This window comes from Chiloscyllium plagiosum, unplaced genomic scaffold, assembly GCF_037043375.1.
Source record: "Chiloscyllium plagiosum isolate Xiang-an unplaced genomic scaffold, Cpla_swu_hap1 HiC_scaffold_6, whole genome shotgun sequence".
NCBI classification, from domain to species: Eukaryota; Metazoa; Chordata; class Chondrichthyes; order Orectolobiformes; family Hemiscylliidae; genus Chiloscyllium; species Chiloscyllium plagiosum.
The window spans coordinates 57,545,801-57,564,057 of NW_028270144.1; the positions used below are offsets into that span (position 1 = coordinate 57,545,801).

An 18,257-nucleotide genomic window follows, 5' to 3' on the forward strand; every position below is an offset into this window, starting at 1 on the left:
CCTCACAGATATTGGAGGATATCTGGGAAAACATTAGGAAGATCTCAATTTGTAATAGGACCCAGGCTATTCAACTGAAGGTACTCCATAGGGCTCACCTGGCACCAGAACGGCTTGCGAAATTGAAGACAAGAGTGTTCCTAATTGCAAAATGGAGGTTGGTACTCTTACTCACTGCTTGTAGTCATGCCATAAGATCCGCAGGTATTGGGATGACACAGCGAGTGCTTTGGTAAAGGTTTTGGGAACTGAGGTTAGCTTGGATCTGGTATCCCTCCTTTTGGGTCTCCCAAATCTTCCCTCCCTGGGGATGCGCATGGGAAGAAATTGTTTAATATTCTTTCTGCGCGAGGAAGAACATTCTAATGAGCTGGGTGTTGGAGAATCCCCAGGACTCTCGAGTTGGCATAGGATAGTCATGAAACATATTCCCCTGGACTTCCTTACGAATATGGTGCACCAGAAAACGGATTTGCTTTACAGAACATGGCAGCCCTTTTTGAATTATATTGACGTAGATGTATTGGCTATATTATTCTGGGCCTTTGTTTAACCGTGAAGACTGTATTGGCCGGTTTGGGGGCCCTTGGGAGGAAGAACCCCGAACAAATACGGGTTTACTTACTATTGCTCCCTGTGGTGGGTAGCTGTTATAAGATTGCACTGAGTATAGTAATTTAATTGAATATCATTTAAGTTACCTTGTTATAACTTGGCTTAATTTTACTTCATCTGTTTATTTTTTCTTATTGGTTATTTATTGAATTGTAGCTTTTATAGACTTTTTTGTGTTTCAGTAGTCTGTGGAGTAGAGGAATAGTTTGTTTTCTATTATTGCTATTATATTATAAAATTGTCATACTATTTTGTATCGGTTTTGTAATTTTGTAAAAAACCTAAAATCTTTTTTTCAAAAAAAATATTTATTCAAAAAAAAGGCCTAGTGAAAAGCCCATAAGAGGCTCAATGACCTTTTAGGATCTGTCAAGATGAATGCATAAGCATCACAGAAAAGGACATTTTTCACAGTATGGATAAGTATGATGAGTGTTTGCTGGATTGTACAAGGTGGCACATAGAAGACCTGCCATATTGCATTGCAACAGAGGATTCTAGTTTTTTTTTAAAGAGTGCATGGATAATGCTTGGGGTTGCGGTTATGAACGGATCTATTATTTTGCAAGGATCGTTAAGAAGTTTATTAGCTAACAACTGACGCTTTGTGCAGACAATTGAAAGCATGATTTTCCACAGAGATTCATTTCAACATCTCTTTTCCTTTGCAAGGGAAAAGGGCATGGATAGTATTTTTTTTTAAATCAAAGACCAAAAAAGCACCTGCTTGCTTGGGGTTAATCGAAATTTTAAAACTGTCACTTGACTATTAATTTACATATGGTGGGCAGGTTGATTTTTCAACACCCAGCCACCCTCTAGATTGTGGTGCAGGATTGGAAAGTTGGTGAGCTAGTCACCTTACCTGAATTTGTCTCTCCACACTGGAGACACAACTGACAGAGCATCTAATATCAAGTTCCATATGATTATCTTACCTTTTCAAAGGGTATAGCTACTTAGCCTCTCCAGGCCGTGAAGTTTTTGTAATATTTGAGCTGTGTTGAGGAAGAGTATATTTGAAAGCACGAACTGTGTTTTATTGTACATGTGAACTGAATTAGTGTGCAGAAGTGTAATAATTGGACTGAATGATCAAGACAAGAGCGGTGCTCCGAAAGCGAGTGCATCCAATTAAACCTGTTGGACTATAACCTGGTGTTGTGTGATTTTTAACTTTCTTCATTCCTGAAGAAGGGCTTATGCCTGAAGTGTCGATTCTCCTGCTCATCGGATGCTGCCTGGCCTGCTGTGATTTTCCAGCACCACATTTTTCAACTCTGGTACTCCAGCATCTGCAGTCCTCTCTTTCTCCTGATTTTTAACTTTGTACACCCCAGTCCAGCACCGGCATCTCCAAATCATTTCACCAGATCCTCTCAGGTTGATGGAAAGAATTATTAAATCTTTCCGAGAATGACAAATACCCTTCTACAATTAATATGAAAACGCTAAAAATGATTCTGCATTTCCTAAATAAAACAACATTTAGAAATCACACCTAAAACCATGCAAATTTCTGTAGCAGTGAGCATTGCACAATGCTAAAATGCAATGATCCGCAAAAATGTGAACTTTACTGTCAGAAAGGAACTTGCATTTTCAAAGACTTATTGTACTAATTCATAATAACTGCAACAAAATCCTAGAAACATCGACATTACCTGTCTTCATGTTCTTTCATCTCTGATACAGCCTGTTGTGTATGACGAAGAGCTGCCTCATACTTCTCCTGGCTAGCCTTGGAGGACATTTCCAGCTCTGCTCGTAGTTTGACCAAGTCTTTCCGTAACTGTTTGTTATCATTCCCCAATTTACTAATAGAGGCCATGTAAGCATTCTGCATCTCCTTAACTTGATAATCTTCTATCTGCAAAAGACGTGAAGGTACTGAAATACTATCAATCCTAAGAATGCTTAGTCAATAATAGGAAGAAAGTATTGTATTGATCTTACATTGTAAAGGTCTAAATTGCAATTTTTCATGGAACATGTGAAGGAAATAATTACATTTATATCTGATATTAGGTTATTGAAATAAATAACAAACTATGTTCACAAACTCAAGCTCCTAAATTTAGACAGTGGGAAGATTAACATCTATTAAAACTGCAAAATAACTCAAAAGCACATTACATAAGTACATGGATTACAATATAATATTATCAAACAATGTTATGACACCTTGAGTTAGCAGTTTATTATCAGCTGATGTATTCAAGCAGATTTAGAGGTATGGAATTGGGCTTTGCATTATGATTCTCATCCAATGAGTTTTTTTTTAACCAGATCAAGGAAATACAACAGTGGAATATGATGTATAGACATATTGTCACATTTGCAGAACTCTGCAATTTTTCAGTGATAGATCTTCTGCACAATTTATGCATAGTATTATCGCAGCAGATGTTATTAACTAGACAAGTCTGATTCTGATCAGGAACCTGGATTGATAAATCATATTTTCTTTTGTTTTGGTTTTAACAAAATGGTCGCTCATTAAACTATAAGAACAAAATGCTGCAGATTTTGCTTTCACAATAAATCAGAAATTTATAACAAGAATAGTGCAGATATAATAGAATAATCCAACTATCTATTTATAAGACAAATTCAAAGATTTTAAACACAGGAAAATATAATCATCAGTCCTAAAACATTCCTTTATCAAGTGAAAAGAAACAAAACACCCTCTCGGCACATACTCAAAGCAACACTCCTGGTACTGTAGTCAAAACACCGCTTGTATAACACTCACACGAGTATTCCCATATCTAACATTTAGATAGGTCCAAATCATTTGAAATTTCAATTTTTAAAGGAATTGTGATAGCTTTCGGAGCTCCCATACAGTTGAGCTTCATTACACTCAACATAAATACCCACTTCTGAGTTTTTATCTGGTTTGGAACCAACACTAACTCTTCACTCTAAGGATCTAATTCACTATATTCTTCTCTTCTTGGGAGGACCATTCTTTATGGCCATCTTGATACAAAGTCTTCTCAGTGCTAAAACTCTTATCAAAAGTGAAAAAGAGAATGATAATGATAGTTTTTAAATAAGAGAATGATAGTTTCTCTTACCCTGCCAAGGGCACCTGCCCCAAGTTTAAAAATAGATTTCAGAACTCTCTATCAAACCTTAGAGAACCCTGTATTTATCATGCTGGATTGCAAGCTATCTAAATAAACAAAAGTCCACTAGTGCACAAACCCATTCACTCTACAGTTTTAAAAGAAATTACCATGGTTATGGAAATACTTGCAAGTTAATAATTAACTTCAAAGACACAGTAAAACCCCCTACCAGTTACTAGCTCGACCCCAGAAATTCAAGCTTGCAGCAATTAAAAGGAACAATTATACATATCAATCCCTATGCTTACTTTGCATTATACACATATGAGAAGGTGTATGTTTATTCTTTACATGAGAGAAATAGCTAATTGCATATGATGAATACTAAGGGGATGAGATTCAGATTTATAGCTCCAGTAGAGACAGAGCTACATAAGGTTCTACTGTATTATTCATCTTTAGAATCTTTTAAACCTAAACCTTATTTCCTCTTATTTTTCCTCCAATCTCTGCAGCAACCCTCAGCATATAGTGCTGGACCTCAGAACGTGCCAGCCTACAAAACCTGGTCAGTCCTTTGTACTGGAAGACCAACAAGATTCAAGTAGACCAAAGAGCATCTCGGCTGGCAAATGGTCAATGTTAATTGATGCATTAATCAGAGTCAAATAGTTAAAGGCCTGATTTCCTACACAGGGGAACCCGGTATTCCTTACACAGTATGAGTTGCAAAGATCTTTTGAGTGTAGGATAGCTTTCTGATGGGTGCTAATATACTGCATTTCCAGGTGGCTGGACTGCTTTCTTCATCCCGGCTACTGCGCCAACGCTAGCAAATGCCACTAATGTGTACAGGTATTGAAGACAGCTATATTGTTATACTGAAGTGGTAGAAAATACAAAGCCAACCATAATGGCTTAAAACGTTCTGCCACTTATAGTAGTGTACTGACAGTGTGACCTGGCTTTTTCTCAGAGAGCTGTAATTGGATGACTTCGATTGACACTGAAGTTATATTAGCTCCATAATCCCCTTAGACAGCCCAGTTTTTGAGAAATCAGTCCTTGCTTTTAAAGGTAGTACTGCTCATTGACAAGGCCAAGGATTGAAATTTTTCATAAGCTGACCTTTCTGACTGGGCAGTTAGAAATCTGATTAAAGACTTCTATTAAGACGTGTTAGAGAAAAAGCAAGGTCATAATATTAACACACCAGTCAGAGATAGGAGAAAAGAGGAAGTCGCTGAGTGTGCACATCGATACAGATGAACCGCCCAGCAACCACGTAGACACTGGAAATGATAATGGCAGAAACAGAAAGTCCTCTTTACTAACATCTGAGGGTTAGTGCCAAAACTGGGAGAGCTGTCTCACAGACTAGTCAATCTTCAGCTTGACACAGGCGTATTCATGGAATTATACCTATAGACAATGTCACAATCATCACCATCACTATACATGGAAATGTCCTGTGCCACCAGGAGGACACACCCAGCAGAGATGGTGGCACGGTGGGATACAGTCAGGAGGGAGTTGCTCTGGGAAGTTGTCCACATCGACTTCGGACCCCATGAAGTCTCATGACTTCAAGTTAAAGAGGGACATGGAAACCTCCTGCTGACTTCCACGTATGTCCTCCCTAAGGTGATGAATCCGTACTTATCAATACTGAACAACACTTGAATGAAGCACTAAGGGTGACAATTGCACAAAATGTACTCTGGGTGGGGGATTTCAATGTCCATCACCAAGAGGGACTTGGTAGCAGCACTACTGATTGAGTTGGTCACATTCTAAAGGACATAGCTGCTAGACTGAGTCTGTAGAAGGTAGTGAGGGAACTAACAAGAGAGAAAAATATACTCAATCTCATCCTGACCAATCTGTAGGTGTATCTGTCCATGGTAGGATCATTAAGAGTGACCTCTGCACTGCACTCAGAGTCATAGAGATGTACAGCATGGCAACAGACCCTTCGGTCCAACCCGTCCATGCTGACCAAATATCCCAACCCAAACTAGTCCCACCTGTCAGCACCCGGCCCATGTCCCTCCAAAACCTTCCTATTCATATTCCCATCCAAATGCCTCTTAAATGTTCCAATTGTACCAGCCTTCACCACTTCCTCTGGCAGCTCATTCCATACACGTACCACCCTGTGTGAAAAAGTTGCCCCCTAGGTCTCTGTTATATCTTTCCCCACTCACCCTAAATCTATGCCCTTTAGTTCTGGACTCCCTGACCCCAGAGAAAAGACTTTGCCTATTTATCCTAACCATGCCCCTCATAATCAGCTTTCGAAAGTTCTTGTCTAATACCGTCAAAATTGGCTTTTCTCCAATTTAGAACTTCAACTTTTAGATCTGGTCTATCCTTTTCCATCACTATTTAAAACAAATAAAATTATGGTTGCTGGCCCCAAAGTGCTCCCCCACTGACACCTCAGTCACCAGCCCTGCCTTATTTCCCAAGAGTAGGTCAAGTTTTGCACCTTCTCTAGTAGGTACATCCATATACTGAATCAGAAAATTGTCTTGTACACACTTAACAAATTCCTCTCCATCTAAACCCTTAACACTATGACAGTCCCAGTCTATGTTTGGAAAGTTAAAATCCCCTACCATAACCACCCTATTATTCTTACAGATAGCTGAGATCTCCTTACAAGTTTGTTTCTCAATTTCCCTCTGACTATTAGGGAGTCTATAATACGATCCCAATAAGGTGATCATCCTTTTCTTATTTCTCAGTTCCACCCAAATAACTTCCCTGGATGTATTTCCAGGAATATCCTCCCACAGCACAGCTGTAATGCTATCCCTTATCAAAAATGCCACTCCCCCTCCTCTCTTGCCTCCCTTTCTAAACTTCCTGTAGCATTTGTATCCTGGAACATTAAGCTGCCAGTCCTGCCCATCCCTGAGCCATGTGTCTGTAATTGCTATGATATCCTAGTCCCATATTCCAAACCATGTCCTGAGTTCACCTGCCTTCCCTGTTAGGCCTTGAATTGAAATAAATGCAGTTTAACTTATTAGCCCTACCTTGTACCTGCTTGCCCTGACTTGCTTCTGTTCTCAACTGTACCAGTCTCAGATGGTCTCTTTCCTCACTACATCCCTGGGTCCCACCCCCCCACCTTACTAGTTTAAATCCTCCCGAGCAGCTCTAGCAAATTTCCCTGCCAGTATATTAGTCCCCTTCGAATTTTGTGGAGACAAATTCCCACCTTCACATTGAGAATGTGTTGCTTGGCACTATAAAAGGGACAGACTTTGAATGGATCTTGCAACTCAAGATTGGGCCTCCATGAGGTGCTGTGGGCTATCAACAGCAGAATGGTACACCAACACAAGCTGCATCCTTATGACTTGGCATATCCCCCACTCAACCATGAAAATCAAACCAGGGGGTGAACCCTGGTTCATGGAGAGTGTAGGAGAACATGCCAGGAGTAACTCCAGGCATACCTGAAGATGAGGCGTCGACCTAGTGAAATTACCAAACAGGACCACATGCATGCCAAACAGCATAATTAGCAAGTGATAAACAGAGCTAAGTGATCTCACAACCAACAGATCAGATCTAAGCTCTGCATTCCTGCCACATTGTATTGTGAATGGTGGTGGACGATTAAACAACTCACTGGAGGAGGAATCTCACAAATATCCCCATCCTCAATAATGGAAGTGTCCAACATACAAGTGCAAAACTTCACCCAGACGTGCAAAGTGGATGATCCATCTCGGCCTCCTCCAGCATTCCTCAGCAATAAAGATACCAGTCTTTAGCTAATTCGATTTGCTCCATATGACATTTGGAAGTTTTGGATACTGGAAAGGTTTTGGACCCTGACAACATTCCACCAACCTACTGAAAACTTGTGCTCCAGAACTTGCTGCTCCCCTAGCCAAGCTCTTCCATCTATTTGAATGTGGAAAGTTGCCCAGGTATGCTTTATACACATTCAGAATGACAAATCCAAATTGGCCAATTAGTGCTCCATCAGTGTACTTTTGATCCTCCATGAAGTGATGATAGGTGTCACCTACAGTGTCATCAAGCAGCACTTACTCAGCAATAACCTGGTCACATGATGGTCAGTTGCATTCTGCCAGGGCCACTCGGCTCCTGACCTGCTATACTCCAGAGGTGAGGTGAGAGTGACAGCTCTTGGTATCAAGACCGCATTCAACCACTTGCGGCATCAAAGAAACCCTGGCAAAACTGAAATCAATGGGCATCAAGGGGCAGATTTTGTGCTGGTTTGAGTCATACCTGGTACATAGGAAGGTGTTGTGATCATTGGGGGTCAGTCATCACAAGTCATCCAGGACATCACTGCAGGACTTCCTCAGGAGGTCCAAACATCTTCAGTGGTTTCATCAATAACCTTTCCTCCAAAATAATGCCAGAAATGGGGAATGTTTGCTGATGATTGCACAACATTCAGCATTTTCGCAACTCCTCAGATACTGAAGCAGTCCATGCTCAATTCAGTTACCAGTCCAGGTTTATCCTGATATCCTTGCCATTGCCATGCCCACAATGTTTACATGTTTCACTTGCTGCACTGAGAAAACCATCTCAGACACTCGATGGGCTTGTTCTACCTGATTGGTAGGGTTGAGCAAGTAGGGAGATTTGAATGTCCCCTGAGACTTTGTCACTTTCTGGAGCTGGTGTTTGCTGGGGATCACACAAAACTCAATCTTTTTTGGTTGTAGTTTGCTGCTTCCATTGGTATGGGGTTGTGAGGGTCTTCTTTGGCTTATTATTGATTTATTAAAGTGTTTTAGTGTTCTTTTCTGGTGTCCTCTTTCTTGTCATTCCTCATCCACAGAGGATCAGCCACCCTCTAGTTCACCAGATGAAAGCTGCCTCTTGCTATTGGCTTTGGAGTTGATTTTCCACTTTATAACTCATCTTCGTTGATTTCCCCAAATATCGTTTCTAGCCTATCTGATCACTTTCCTGAAAACACCTCTTCAATATCTTGTTTCTTCTGGGGAGGGGGCTCTGGAGATATAGTCTTAGTGTTTGACAGTTTACGGTCACATCTTTTGCCCTTCTTCAGTATCTGTCCATGTTATGCTTTTCCAACTGGAGGATTTGGAGAAAGGGAAATGCTGATCCACTTTGTAGCAGCCAAGCTTGTACCCCCTTCTTAGTTTCTAACCATCTAGGTGTTACACAGCAAGCATTTCAGGCATTGGATGTAGGTTTGCTCGCTGAGCTTGAAGCGAGCAAACCTACATCCAAAACCTCAACCTGAACTACAAATCTTCTCAAAACTCGCTAGCATTTCAGGCAGTTTTTGTATCCGTGGCTTGCCATGTACATATTGTAATTAGTTACTCTGTAATACTTTGCCTGGTAACTTCCCTGGGGTTGAGGTTCCTGCAGATGTCAAAGCAATAGTTATCTACTGAATTAACAGATTTGATGTGTGTGTGTTACATTCTGGGTTGCCTTGCATCAACTATGTAGCTACAGTTTTCCCTGATGGCAAAGCTAGAGAGAGGCTGAGAAATGGCTCACATGCCCTCTACCTCCACTTTGATTTGCTGTGCCAAATCCTGAAGATCCTTGATCTCAGTGCTATGCTAACTACCTCAAGTTACCTAGCAATGCTCTGCTAAATTCAAGCCAGATACCTTTATGCTCATCAATAGTAACATAACCCTGACTAGCAAGCCAACCAATGCTACTCCTATCTTGGTGAGAATGCTCAGAATTCTGCTGTATGCTGACCTCTTGAGATCCTTATTTGAGTTTTCTGCAGTGTTCACAAGATTACTCTCCAAGGGGTTGGTACATAAATCATCCTTTCTCCTTGATGTGGTTACAACCATACATGTCTGGTGACTCACCAGGTTCTGAATCTATACTACCCAAAAAGATTTACAGCCATCAGTTCTGATAATGGAATTGCTAACAGTTAGGATGCTTCTTCATGAACACTAGAATATTTCTCTCACTCCCTCTCTGGGATTGTAGTGGCAGGAGGCAGTTCTTGGCTCTTTGATAGCAACATTGAGCTGTAGCAAATGGGTATAGAGTGGGAAACAAGATGTTTATGTTGATACTAACTATGACTTACTCAAAATGCCACATATCAATGAATTGGAAGTAGAGAGAGGCATAAAGCAGCAACATTCTGCTATCTTCATTGCTCTAAAAATATCAAACACTATGACAACTAGCTACATGTAGCCATCTACTCTAAAGGGATAAGGAGATGCAGAAATATTTGTCACTCAGTTTTTCATTATATGGTGTGTCACTGTGACCTGCAAGAGAGGAGGGTAATTGAAGTGACTGTATAGTGACTACATTGATGTTTGGGTATGTATCTGCCACAGCTGCATTGCTGGAGGAAAGTGGAGGCCGAGAGGCTGGGAGCATTGACAGATGGGTCTGAATGAAATGGAATATCCATTGCAGTGGATGTTAAGTACAAGTCCTGAATTCCTTGGGATGCTGATGGCTGCAGTACTGCAGGTTTGTGAAGTATTAAATAATGTGAAAGGCTAATAAGGGTACAGGTTTAGGATGTCAAGTGAAGATGCTTTCACTAACCTTGATCACCGTGCAAAATCATTAGACTTCACGTGACACTAGAATTGACTCCCTGACGACTTGATCCTAATCCCAGAGGGTGGTCCTTGAGGGCCTCCTTGTCTAACCCCCGAGCTACGATGATTTTCCTGTCTCTCTCTCTCTCTACAACTACATTCACAGCATCCATGATCTGAGAACCCTTTCTCTGTACTGTTATTCAATTATTTTGTTAATAAACACAGGAATACTATTTAGTAGCCGCCTCCTACAATACAGCACAAATTCCCATTATGAGGGACAGACAGCTTTTAAGAGCAGAATATCAGGTGGAGCACATTGTCTCTACAAATGTTGCTTGCTGCCATGTGCATATTACAGTTAGTTACTCTGTAATGCTTTGCCTGGTGACTTCCCTTGGGTTGAGGTTCTTGCAGATGTCAGCGTGACAGTTATCTATTGAATTAACAGATTTGATGTGTGTGTGTTACATTCTGGGTTGCCTTGCATCAACTATGTAGCTGCGATTTTCCCTGTTGGCAAAGCTAGAGAGAGGCTGAGAAATGGCTCACATGCCTCTACCTCCACTTTGATTTGCTGTGCCAAATCCTGAAGATCCTTGATCTCAGTGCTTTGCTAACTACCTCAAGTTACCTGGCAATGCCTTCTGCTAAATTTCTTTCTTGCTGTATGCAGCAGTCTTGCAGGTAAGCGGCACTTCATTACAATCATATAAAGGAAATGGAAGCAGAAGACGTATGCGCTCCTACCTCTATCTGAACTGGCCTGAGCAGGCTACAAATTGCGACTGTGTTTAAAAAAAATGTAGTAATCTAATTTTTAATGCTAAGCACTTCTTTTTAGATCCAGAATTCACTAGTCATTGATCCGGAGCAAAACTAAAAATCATTGGACAACTAAAGCATAGTAAGCCTTTAGAAAATGTTGTTTTACACAGAAGCATAACACAGAAGGAAAACAAACAGAAGCAAGACAGGCGATAAAAATTTCTGAAAAACTATTTTGCACAGTCTGTATGCATCCTAATCATGTATCAGACCATCATTCTCCACAACTTTGTCCAAAGCCTCCAAATGAAATTTTGACACTGTGAAGAACTACGGCTGCTTGAAATCTGAAACAAAAGTGGAAATGGCTGGAGAAACTCAGCAAAGTCACTGCTTCAGGTCCAGTGACCCTACTTCAGAATGGTTCTGAAAAAGGATCACTGAACGAGAAATCTTGACCCTGCTTTCTCTTCACAAATATTGCCAGACCTGCTGAGTTTCCCTCACTATTTACATTATCATACTAAATTTTTGCTTTAGTTTTGGCAAGCCTTCTAATTAAAAATAAGCTGTGACTGTCCAGATGCTTGAAGTGAGCACATGTAGATAAATGAGGCAGCTTGGAGTCACTCAGGCTTGCAACTCACAGGGAATGAGGGGCAGATCATAAAAAGGACAGAACCGTGCTCAAAGCAAAGGTACACCATTTTATTGAAGTCACAAATATTGATAATATTTTTAGAAATTGATTACATATCAATCCCTATTTTTAGGAGTAAATGTCAAAAAATAAACAAAGTTATGCCATGACAGAGTTTGTCAATAATTGATAACTTTGAATTTACTGGTTTAACCTATACTATCATAACGGATTGCAAAATGTGTGCATGGTGCTTCATCTCAAGAAGAATTAAAAGTTGGCTGCTAAATCAGTCATAGTCTACTATCTTACCTCCAGGAGTCAGATCCACAGTGGTACTTACATCTATTTTTCTAGTTATTTAACACACATCATCAAAAAAGGACGAAACAAATACATTTTTGATACATATTAAATTTTGCTTTTATTCTCATATTCAAGCAAATTCTATTTATTTTTAAAAATGCACTCTACAATATTGCAATATTTCACATTTCACCTCAACTTACCAATGGTAGTCTGCCCTCCAGAGCTTGCAAAGTTTTCTTCAACTGTTGGTTCTCTGCTTTAAGACATCCAAGCTGCTCTTTAGCCACCTGTAAATTCATACAAATCTCAAGTCATACACAGCCTCATTACATAAGCATGAGAATTTAAGAATTCTTAAAATTATGTTTACTTAAAATGAGAAGTGGATTATTTTCACATTTCAGAGCACTTGTGTCAGCATCAGCATTCTCAGTGACAGTGCAGTTCAAAATCTTCCTTGTTATGCATTTTATTGCTTCATACTCCCATGTTAAAATAACACCCTTCAACACAAAGTGATGAATAGCTGCCAACTATATTTATTAATGGTTACAAATAAAAAGTAAGCATTACTATATTTAAAAAATTAATAACATCAACATATCGACATCTAATATTTTATAAACGTTGACTCATATAAATATCTGTTTGCTGAATGATCTAATACAAACATCAGTTAAGCTGCTCTCCTATTGTTCAGAACCAGTTTGGTTATTTAGTGCACTACAAAAAATAGATCTCTTCACAGTGAGAAGAGATTTCAAACAATATTTCCTCAACAACTGCAAGGCAAAATTTTAAACCAGGAAGTCTCCATCTCTCTCTCAAAAGTAATACTTACTTTTCCACTCTTAATGGTAAGGTCCCGGGGAGTGTTGCTGAACAAAGAGACCTTGGAGTTCAAATTCATAGCTCCTTGAAAGTGGAGTTGGAGGTAGATAGGATAGTGAAGAAGGCATTTTTTTTTTTATATTTCAAAAATATACTTTATTCATATATATTTAATCTATACAATTGGACATGTCATCATTCTGTAAACATTCCATTTCTTTGCGTATCGAAACAGGGTAATCATTCCTATTCACAGGTTGGTGCGATTACATTGAGCTGAGGCGCCAGCGGAGCCCAAATGACTGCGTGGGCCCCCTGTTCTTCTTAGGCAGGCAGATGTTAGACGGTGGTCTTTCCCCACCGCGTCTTGGCGGCAGCTGCCCCAAGCTTCAGCGCATCCCTCAACACGTAGTCCTGGACCTTGGAATGTGCCAGTCTGCAACACTCAGTCGGGGTCAACTCCTTCAGCTGGAAGATCAACAGGTTTCGGACCACCCAGAGAGCGTCCTTCGCCGAGTTGATGATCCTCCAGGCACAGTTGATGTTCGTCTCGGTGTGCGTCCCGGGGAGCAGGCCGTAGAGCACGGAGTCCCGCGTCACGGCGCTGCTCGAGACGAACCTCGACAAACACCACTGCATTCCGCTCCAGACTTCCTCTGCATAGGCACATTCCAGTCTCGTCCCCCCCGCAGCCACTTTGAGGGCAGCGTGCGGTGCGGCAGAGAGTCCAGGCGTGCATAAATGATCTCACAGGCAGAGCCCTTCTCACCACCAGCCAAGCCACGTCTTGGTGCTTGTTGGAAAGTTCTGGCGATGAGGCAATCTGCCAAATGGCTTTGACAGTCTGCTCAGGGAACCGCTCGACAGGATCTGCCCTCTCCTTTTCCCGAAGTGCTGACCACTTCCTGATGGACTTGTGGTCAAAGGTGTTTTTCTTCATAAATGTCTCCACGAAGGACAGGTGATACGGAACGGTCCAACTACTTGGAGCGTTCCGTGGCAGCGAGGCCAGGCCCATCCTTCCCAACACCGGGGACAGGTAGAACCTCAGTACGTAGTGACACTTGGTGTTTGCGTACCGGGGATCCACGCACAGCTTGATGCAGCCACACACAAAGGTGGCCATCAGGGTGAGGGTGGCATTGGGTGTATTTTTTCCCCCGTTGCACCGGTCTTTGTACATTACATCTCTTCGGACCCGGTCCATCTTTGATCTCCACATTAAGTGGAAGATGGCCCGGGTGACTGCGGCGGCACAGGTTCTGGGGATAGGCCAGACCTGTGCCACGTATAACAATACTGAGAGTACCTCACACCTGATGACCAGGTTTTTACCCGCGATGGAGAGCGATCGTTGCTTCCATCTGCCCAGTTTCTGTCTCACCTTCCTGATCCGCTCCTCCCAGGTCTTGGCGCACGCCCCAGCCCCCCCGAACCAAATACCCAGCACCTTCAGGTGGTCAGTCCTGACGGTGAAGGGGATAGAGGATTGGTCGGCCCAGTTCCCGAAGAGCATGGCTTCGCTCTTGCCTCAGTTTACCTTGGCCCCCGAGGCCCGTTCGAACTGGTCACAGATGCACATGAGTCTGTGCACGGACAGCGGATCCGAGCAGAAAACGGCGATGTCATCCATGTACAGGGAGGCCTTAACCTGCAGACCCCGCTGCCAGGAATAGTCACCCCTCTCAGGCTCGCATCCTTCCTGATGGACTCGGCAAATGGCTCTATGCAACACACAAACAAGGCAGGAGAGAGAGAGCAGCCCTGCCTGACTCCAGATCTGACTGGGAAGCTATCTGATTCCCACCCATTGATTGAGACTGCACTGACAATGTTGGTGTAGAGCAGTCTGATCCAATTAACGATTCCCTCCCCGAAGCCCATTTTGGAGAGGACATCCCTCATATATGTATGCGATATCCTGTCAAAGGCTTTCTCTTGGTCCAGGCTGATGAGGCAGGTGTCCACCCCCCTGTCCTGCACGTAGGCAATCGTATCTCTGAGGAGTGCGAGACTCTCAGCGATCTTCCTGCCCGGCACAGCACAGGTTTGGTCAGGGTGAATCACCGACCCCAGAGCAGACCTGACCCGGTTGGCGATGACCTTTGACAAGATTTTGTAGTCTGTGTTTAACAGTGAGATCGGTCTCCAATTTCTAATTTCTTCCCTCTCCCCCTTTTGCTTGTAGATGAGGGTGATGATGCCTTTCCTCATGGATTCACTCATGGTACCTGCCCGAAGCATACTGACATACACCTCCAGCAGGGCCCGACCAATCAAGTCCCAAAGAGCGAAATAGAGCTCGACCGATAAGCCGTCGCTTCCGGGAGTTTTATTCTTTTCGAAGGACTCGAGGGCCTTGGTCAGCTCGTCCAGAGATAGTGGCTGGTCCAGCCTCTCTCATGTTCCGTCGTCTTGGACCTCCGTGATAGAGGACAGGAACGACTTGGAGGCTGTGTTGTCGGTTGGCTTCGAGTCATACAGACTGGCATAGAAGGATTTGCTGATCTTCATGATGTCAGCCTGAGATGACGTTACCGAGCCATCTTCTTCCTTCAGGCTGCTGAGCACAGAGTTCTCTTTGTGCACCTTCTGGAAGAAGAAACATGAGCACGTCTCGTCCTGCTCCACCGAGCGGACCCTGGACCGGAAGATTATCTTGGAGGTCTCCGAGGCAAAGAGCGAGGATTGCTGGCCCTTCATCTCCTTGAGGTCCTCCGTGACATCGACCCCCAACGTCTGCAGCAGGAGCAGGTTCTGCATACTTTCCTGGAGCTGGGACAGTTTTCCCCGTCTCTCTCTTGCCTCCTGAACACCTTTGAGGATGAAGAACCTCTTGATGTTCCCTTTTACTGTTTCCCACCAGTCCGCTGGGACTCAAAGAGGGGCTTCACGGTTCTCCAACCTGCGTAATCCCTCTTGAGCTCCTCGATGTTTCCCGGGGTCAACAGCTTGGTGTTCAGCTTCCACGTTCCCTTACCAGCCTGCTGCTCGTCCTGTAGGTGACAGTCGGCCAGCAGGAGGCAGTGGTCGGAGAAGAACACCGGCTTGACGTCGGTGGATCTGACCGAGAGCGTTCGGGACACAAACAGGTAATCTATCCTTGAGCGGATAGACCCGTCTGCCCGTGACCATGTATATCTACGCTGCGCTCCGTCTGCAGGGGTGCTGAAGACGTCGTGCAGCTAGGCGTCTTTGACCGTGTCCATCAGGGCTCTGGACGTGGCCTCCAGTTTACTGTCCCCCCCGCCGGATCGTCCATCTGCATCGATGATACAGTTGAAGTCAGAATGACCGGCCTGGACGTAGCCAGCAACAGTGGAAGTTGTTGCAGGACGGCCAACCGTTCACTCTTACCCGCTGGGGCTTACACGTTGATTAGTCTCATGGGAGCATTTCTGTATGTAACATCAGCAACGAGGCGGCGCCCGCCCACCACCTCCTTAACCTCGGAGATGGTGAAGTTGCCTCCCCGTAACATAATACCCAGGCCCGAGGAGCGGTTATCGTTACCCCCCGACCACACTGACGGCCCATGGGCCCACAAGCTCGACCATCTCCTGTAGCTGCTGAGGTGCGGTATCCCACACTCCTGCAGAAACAGGACATCGGCTTTCACGTTGGCCAGGAAGGCCAGTGTTGAAACACATCGCGAATCAGATTTTATGCTGCGCACATTAATAGTTGCAATTTTAAACCCCATTTTGTTAACAGGTTGTAAGGTTACCCATGTCCGATTGTCGCTGGTCCTGCCCCTCTGGGGTAGCTGTCTGCATCCCCGTGCAGTACGCAAACTGCTGGACCCTCGCAGGGCTGAGGTAGCTGTCCAGTTCCCCACTTGGCCCATTTGCCCGCTTCGGTGTCATCGGGCCGAGACCAGGGTCCACACTGTCTGTTTTAAATCTGACAGCGGGGCTGTCAGAGGGTCACTGCTCCCAGTGACCTGGAGCTGTGTGGTGGCGGGGCCCTCCTGGCTTTCACCTGGTGGGGGGTGGTGGTTTCCCATTTCCTCAGGAGGTTCGTCCCTTGGTTGGCAGTTGCTGCTCTCCTTTCTCCTCGCGCTCTGCCTCTTCTTTTGGTGACGACCGTCCTTACGTCCGTCCTCACCCTCCGAAGAGCTGTCCGTGTCTTCCACCTGCAGCTGCCTTTTCCCCTTTTTCTGGGAGGTCTTGGTGACCGGGTGGGTTTTCCTCTTCCTGTTTTGCACCACGGTCCATTCCTCTGCCTCCTTCTTTCCCGTCTCCGCCTCCTCCTCCTGTCCTGTCGGAGCTTCGCTCGGCAGCTGTACCTCTCCGGTAACTGTCATCTGCTCTGCTCCGGCCTGTCCTTCCTGTTGCGTGCCCCCTGACACCATTCCCTTGCCGGTTTGCGGTGCCTTGCCGTCCTTTTGTGGCCCACCTCTGGCCATCTGCGCGTAGGTGGCGGCCCCTCGTCTTGGGCAGGCCCTGTACACGTGGCCTGCCTCCCTGCACAGATTGCAGTTCTTTTCCTCCTTGCAATCTTTGGTCGGGTGGCCCTCCTTCTTGCAATTCCGACAGATCATGACCTTGCAGTCCGCCGCCATGTGGTCTGACCTCTCACAGGTTCGGCACACTTTCGGCTGCCCTGCATAAGTCAGGTACCCTCTGCTCCCTTCGATAGCAAAGCTGGAGGGTGGGTGGAGGATATTCCCGCTGGCGTCAACCCTCAGGGTTACCTTGACCTGTCGTTTGCTGGTCCAGATCCCGAAAGGGTCAACCACATCGGTGCTTTGACCCTCGACCTGCACATATCTTCCCAGGAACGTTAGGACATCAGTTGCTGGCACGTAGGGGTTGTACATGTGGATTGTAACAACCCGACTCCTCTGTGCAGGAAGCACACACAACGGGACCGCCGACAAGATGGAGAACAGCGGCTCCCCTTCTTTTTCCTTGAAGACCTTCAGGAGCTGCTCCTGAAGGTGACATCGAAGTAGCCTGCCCCAGGGAAATCCTGCAGGCAGTACACGTCTGCTGCGGCGAATCCACAGCACTCGAACAACACCTTCTTAACGAACACCGTCCGATCGACTGGTGTACGCTCTTTCACCTTCTTGACAGACACCCGGACGGTGTTTCGAACCCCCTGCCCAGGGCTGCGGGCAGCTGTTGAGGCCATAGCTCTGAGGTTGGCTGGTCCCTGAATTGGCATTAGGCCGAAGCCAGCATGAAGATCCACCAATAGCAGGTCAGCACAACCAAACAATCCTCCAACGTCCAATCACTGATCCAGCGATGATCTCCACTAGCTCTGACGACTCGCAACTCGACCCCTGTCCTGATAAGAACAGACACTTGATCTTAGCCAAAAAGGCCGAGACGCAATTGTGAAGAAGTAAAGGCATTTGAAATACTTGCCTTTATTGGTCAGTGCATTGAGTACAGGGGTTGGAAAGTCATATTGAGTCTGTAC

At 44.4% G+C, this 18,257-nt stretch overlaps 1 protein-coding gene across 1 annotated transcript in view; it reads right to left on the reverse strand.

Moving 5' to 3' along the window:
- Positions 1-18,257, reverse strand: part of LOC122551047 (deuterosome assembly protein 1-like) — a 149,804-nt gene that overhangs the window by 35,912 nt on the left and 95,635 nt on the right. The window contains exons 11-12 of the mRNA XM_087988543.1: positions 12,194-12,280; positions 2,280-2,485 (exon numbers count right to left, since the gene is read on the reverse strand). Coding sequence (XP_087844669.1) covers positions 2,280-2,485; positions 12,194-12,280 — 293 coding nt within the window. The remainder of the gene's footprint in view (positions 1-2,279; positions 2,486-12,193; positions 12,281-18,257) is intronic.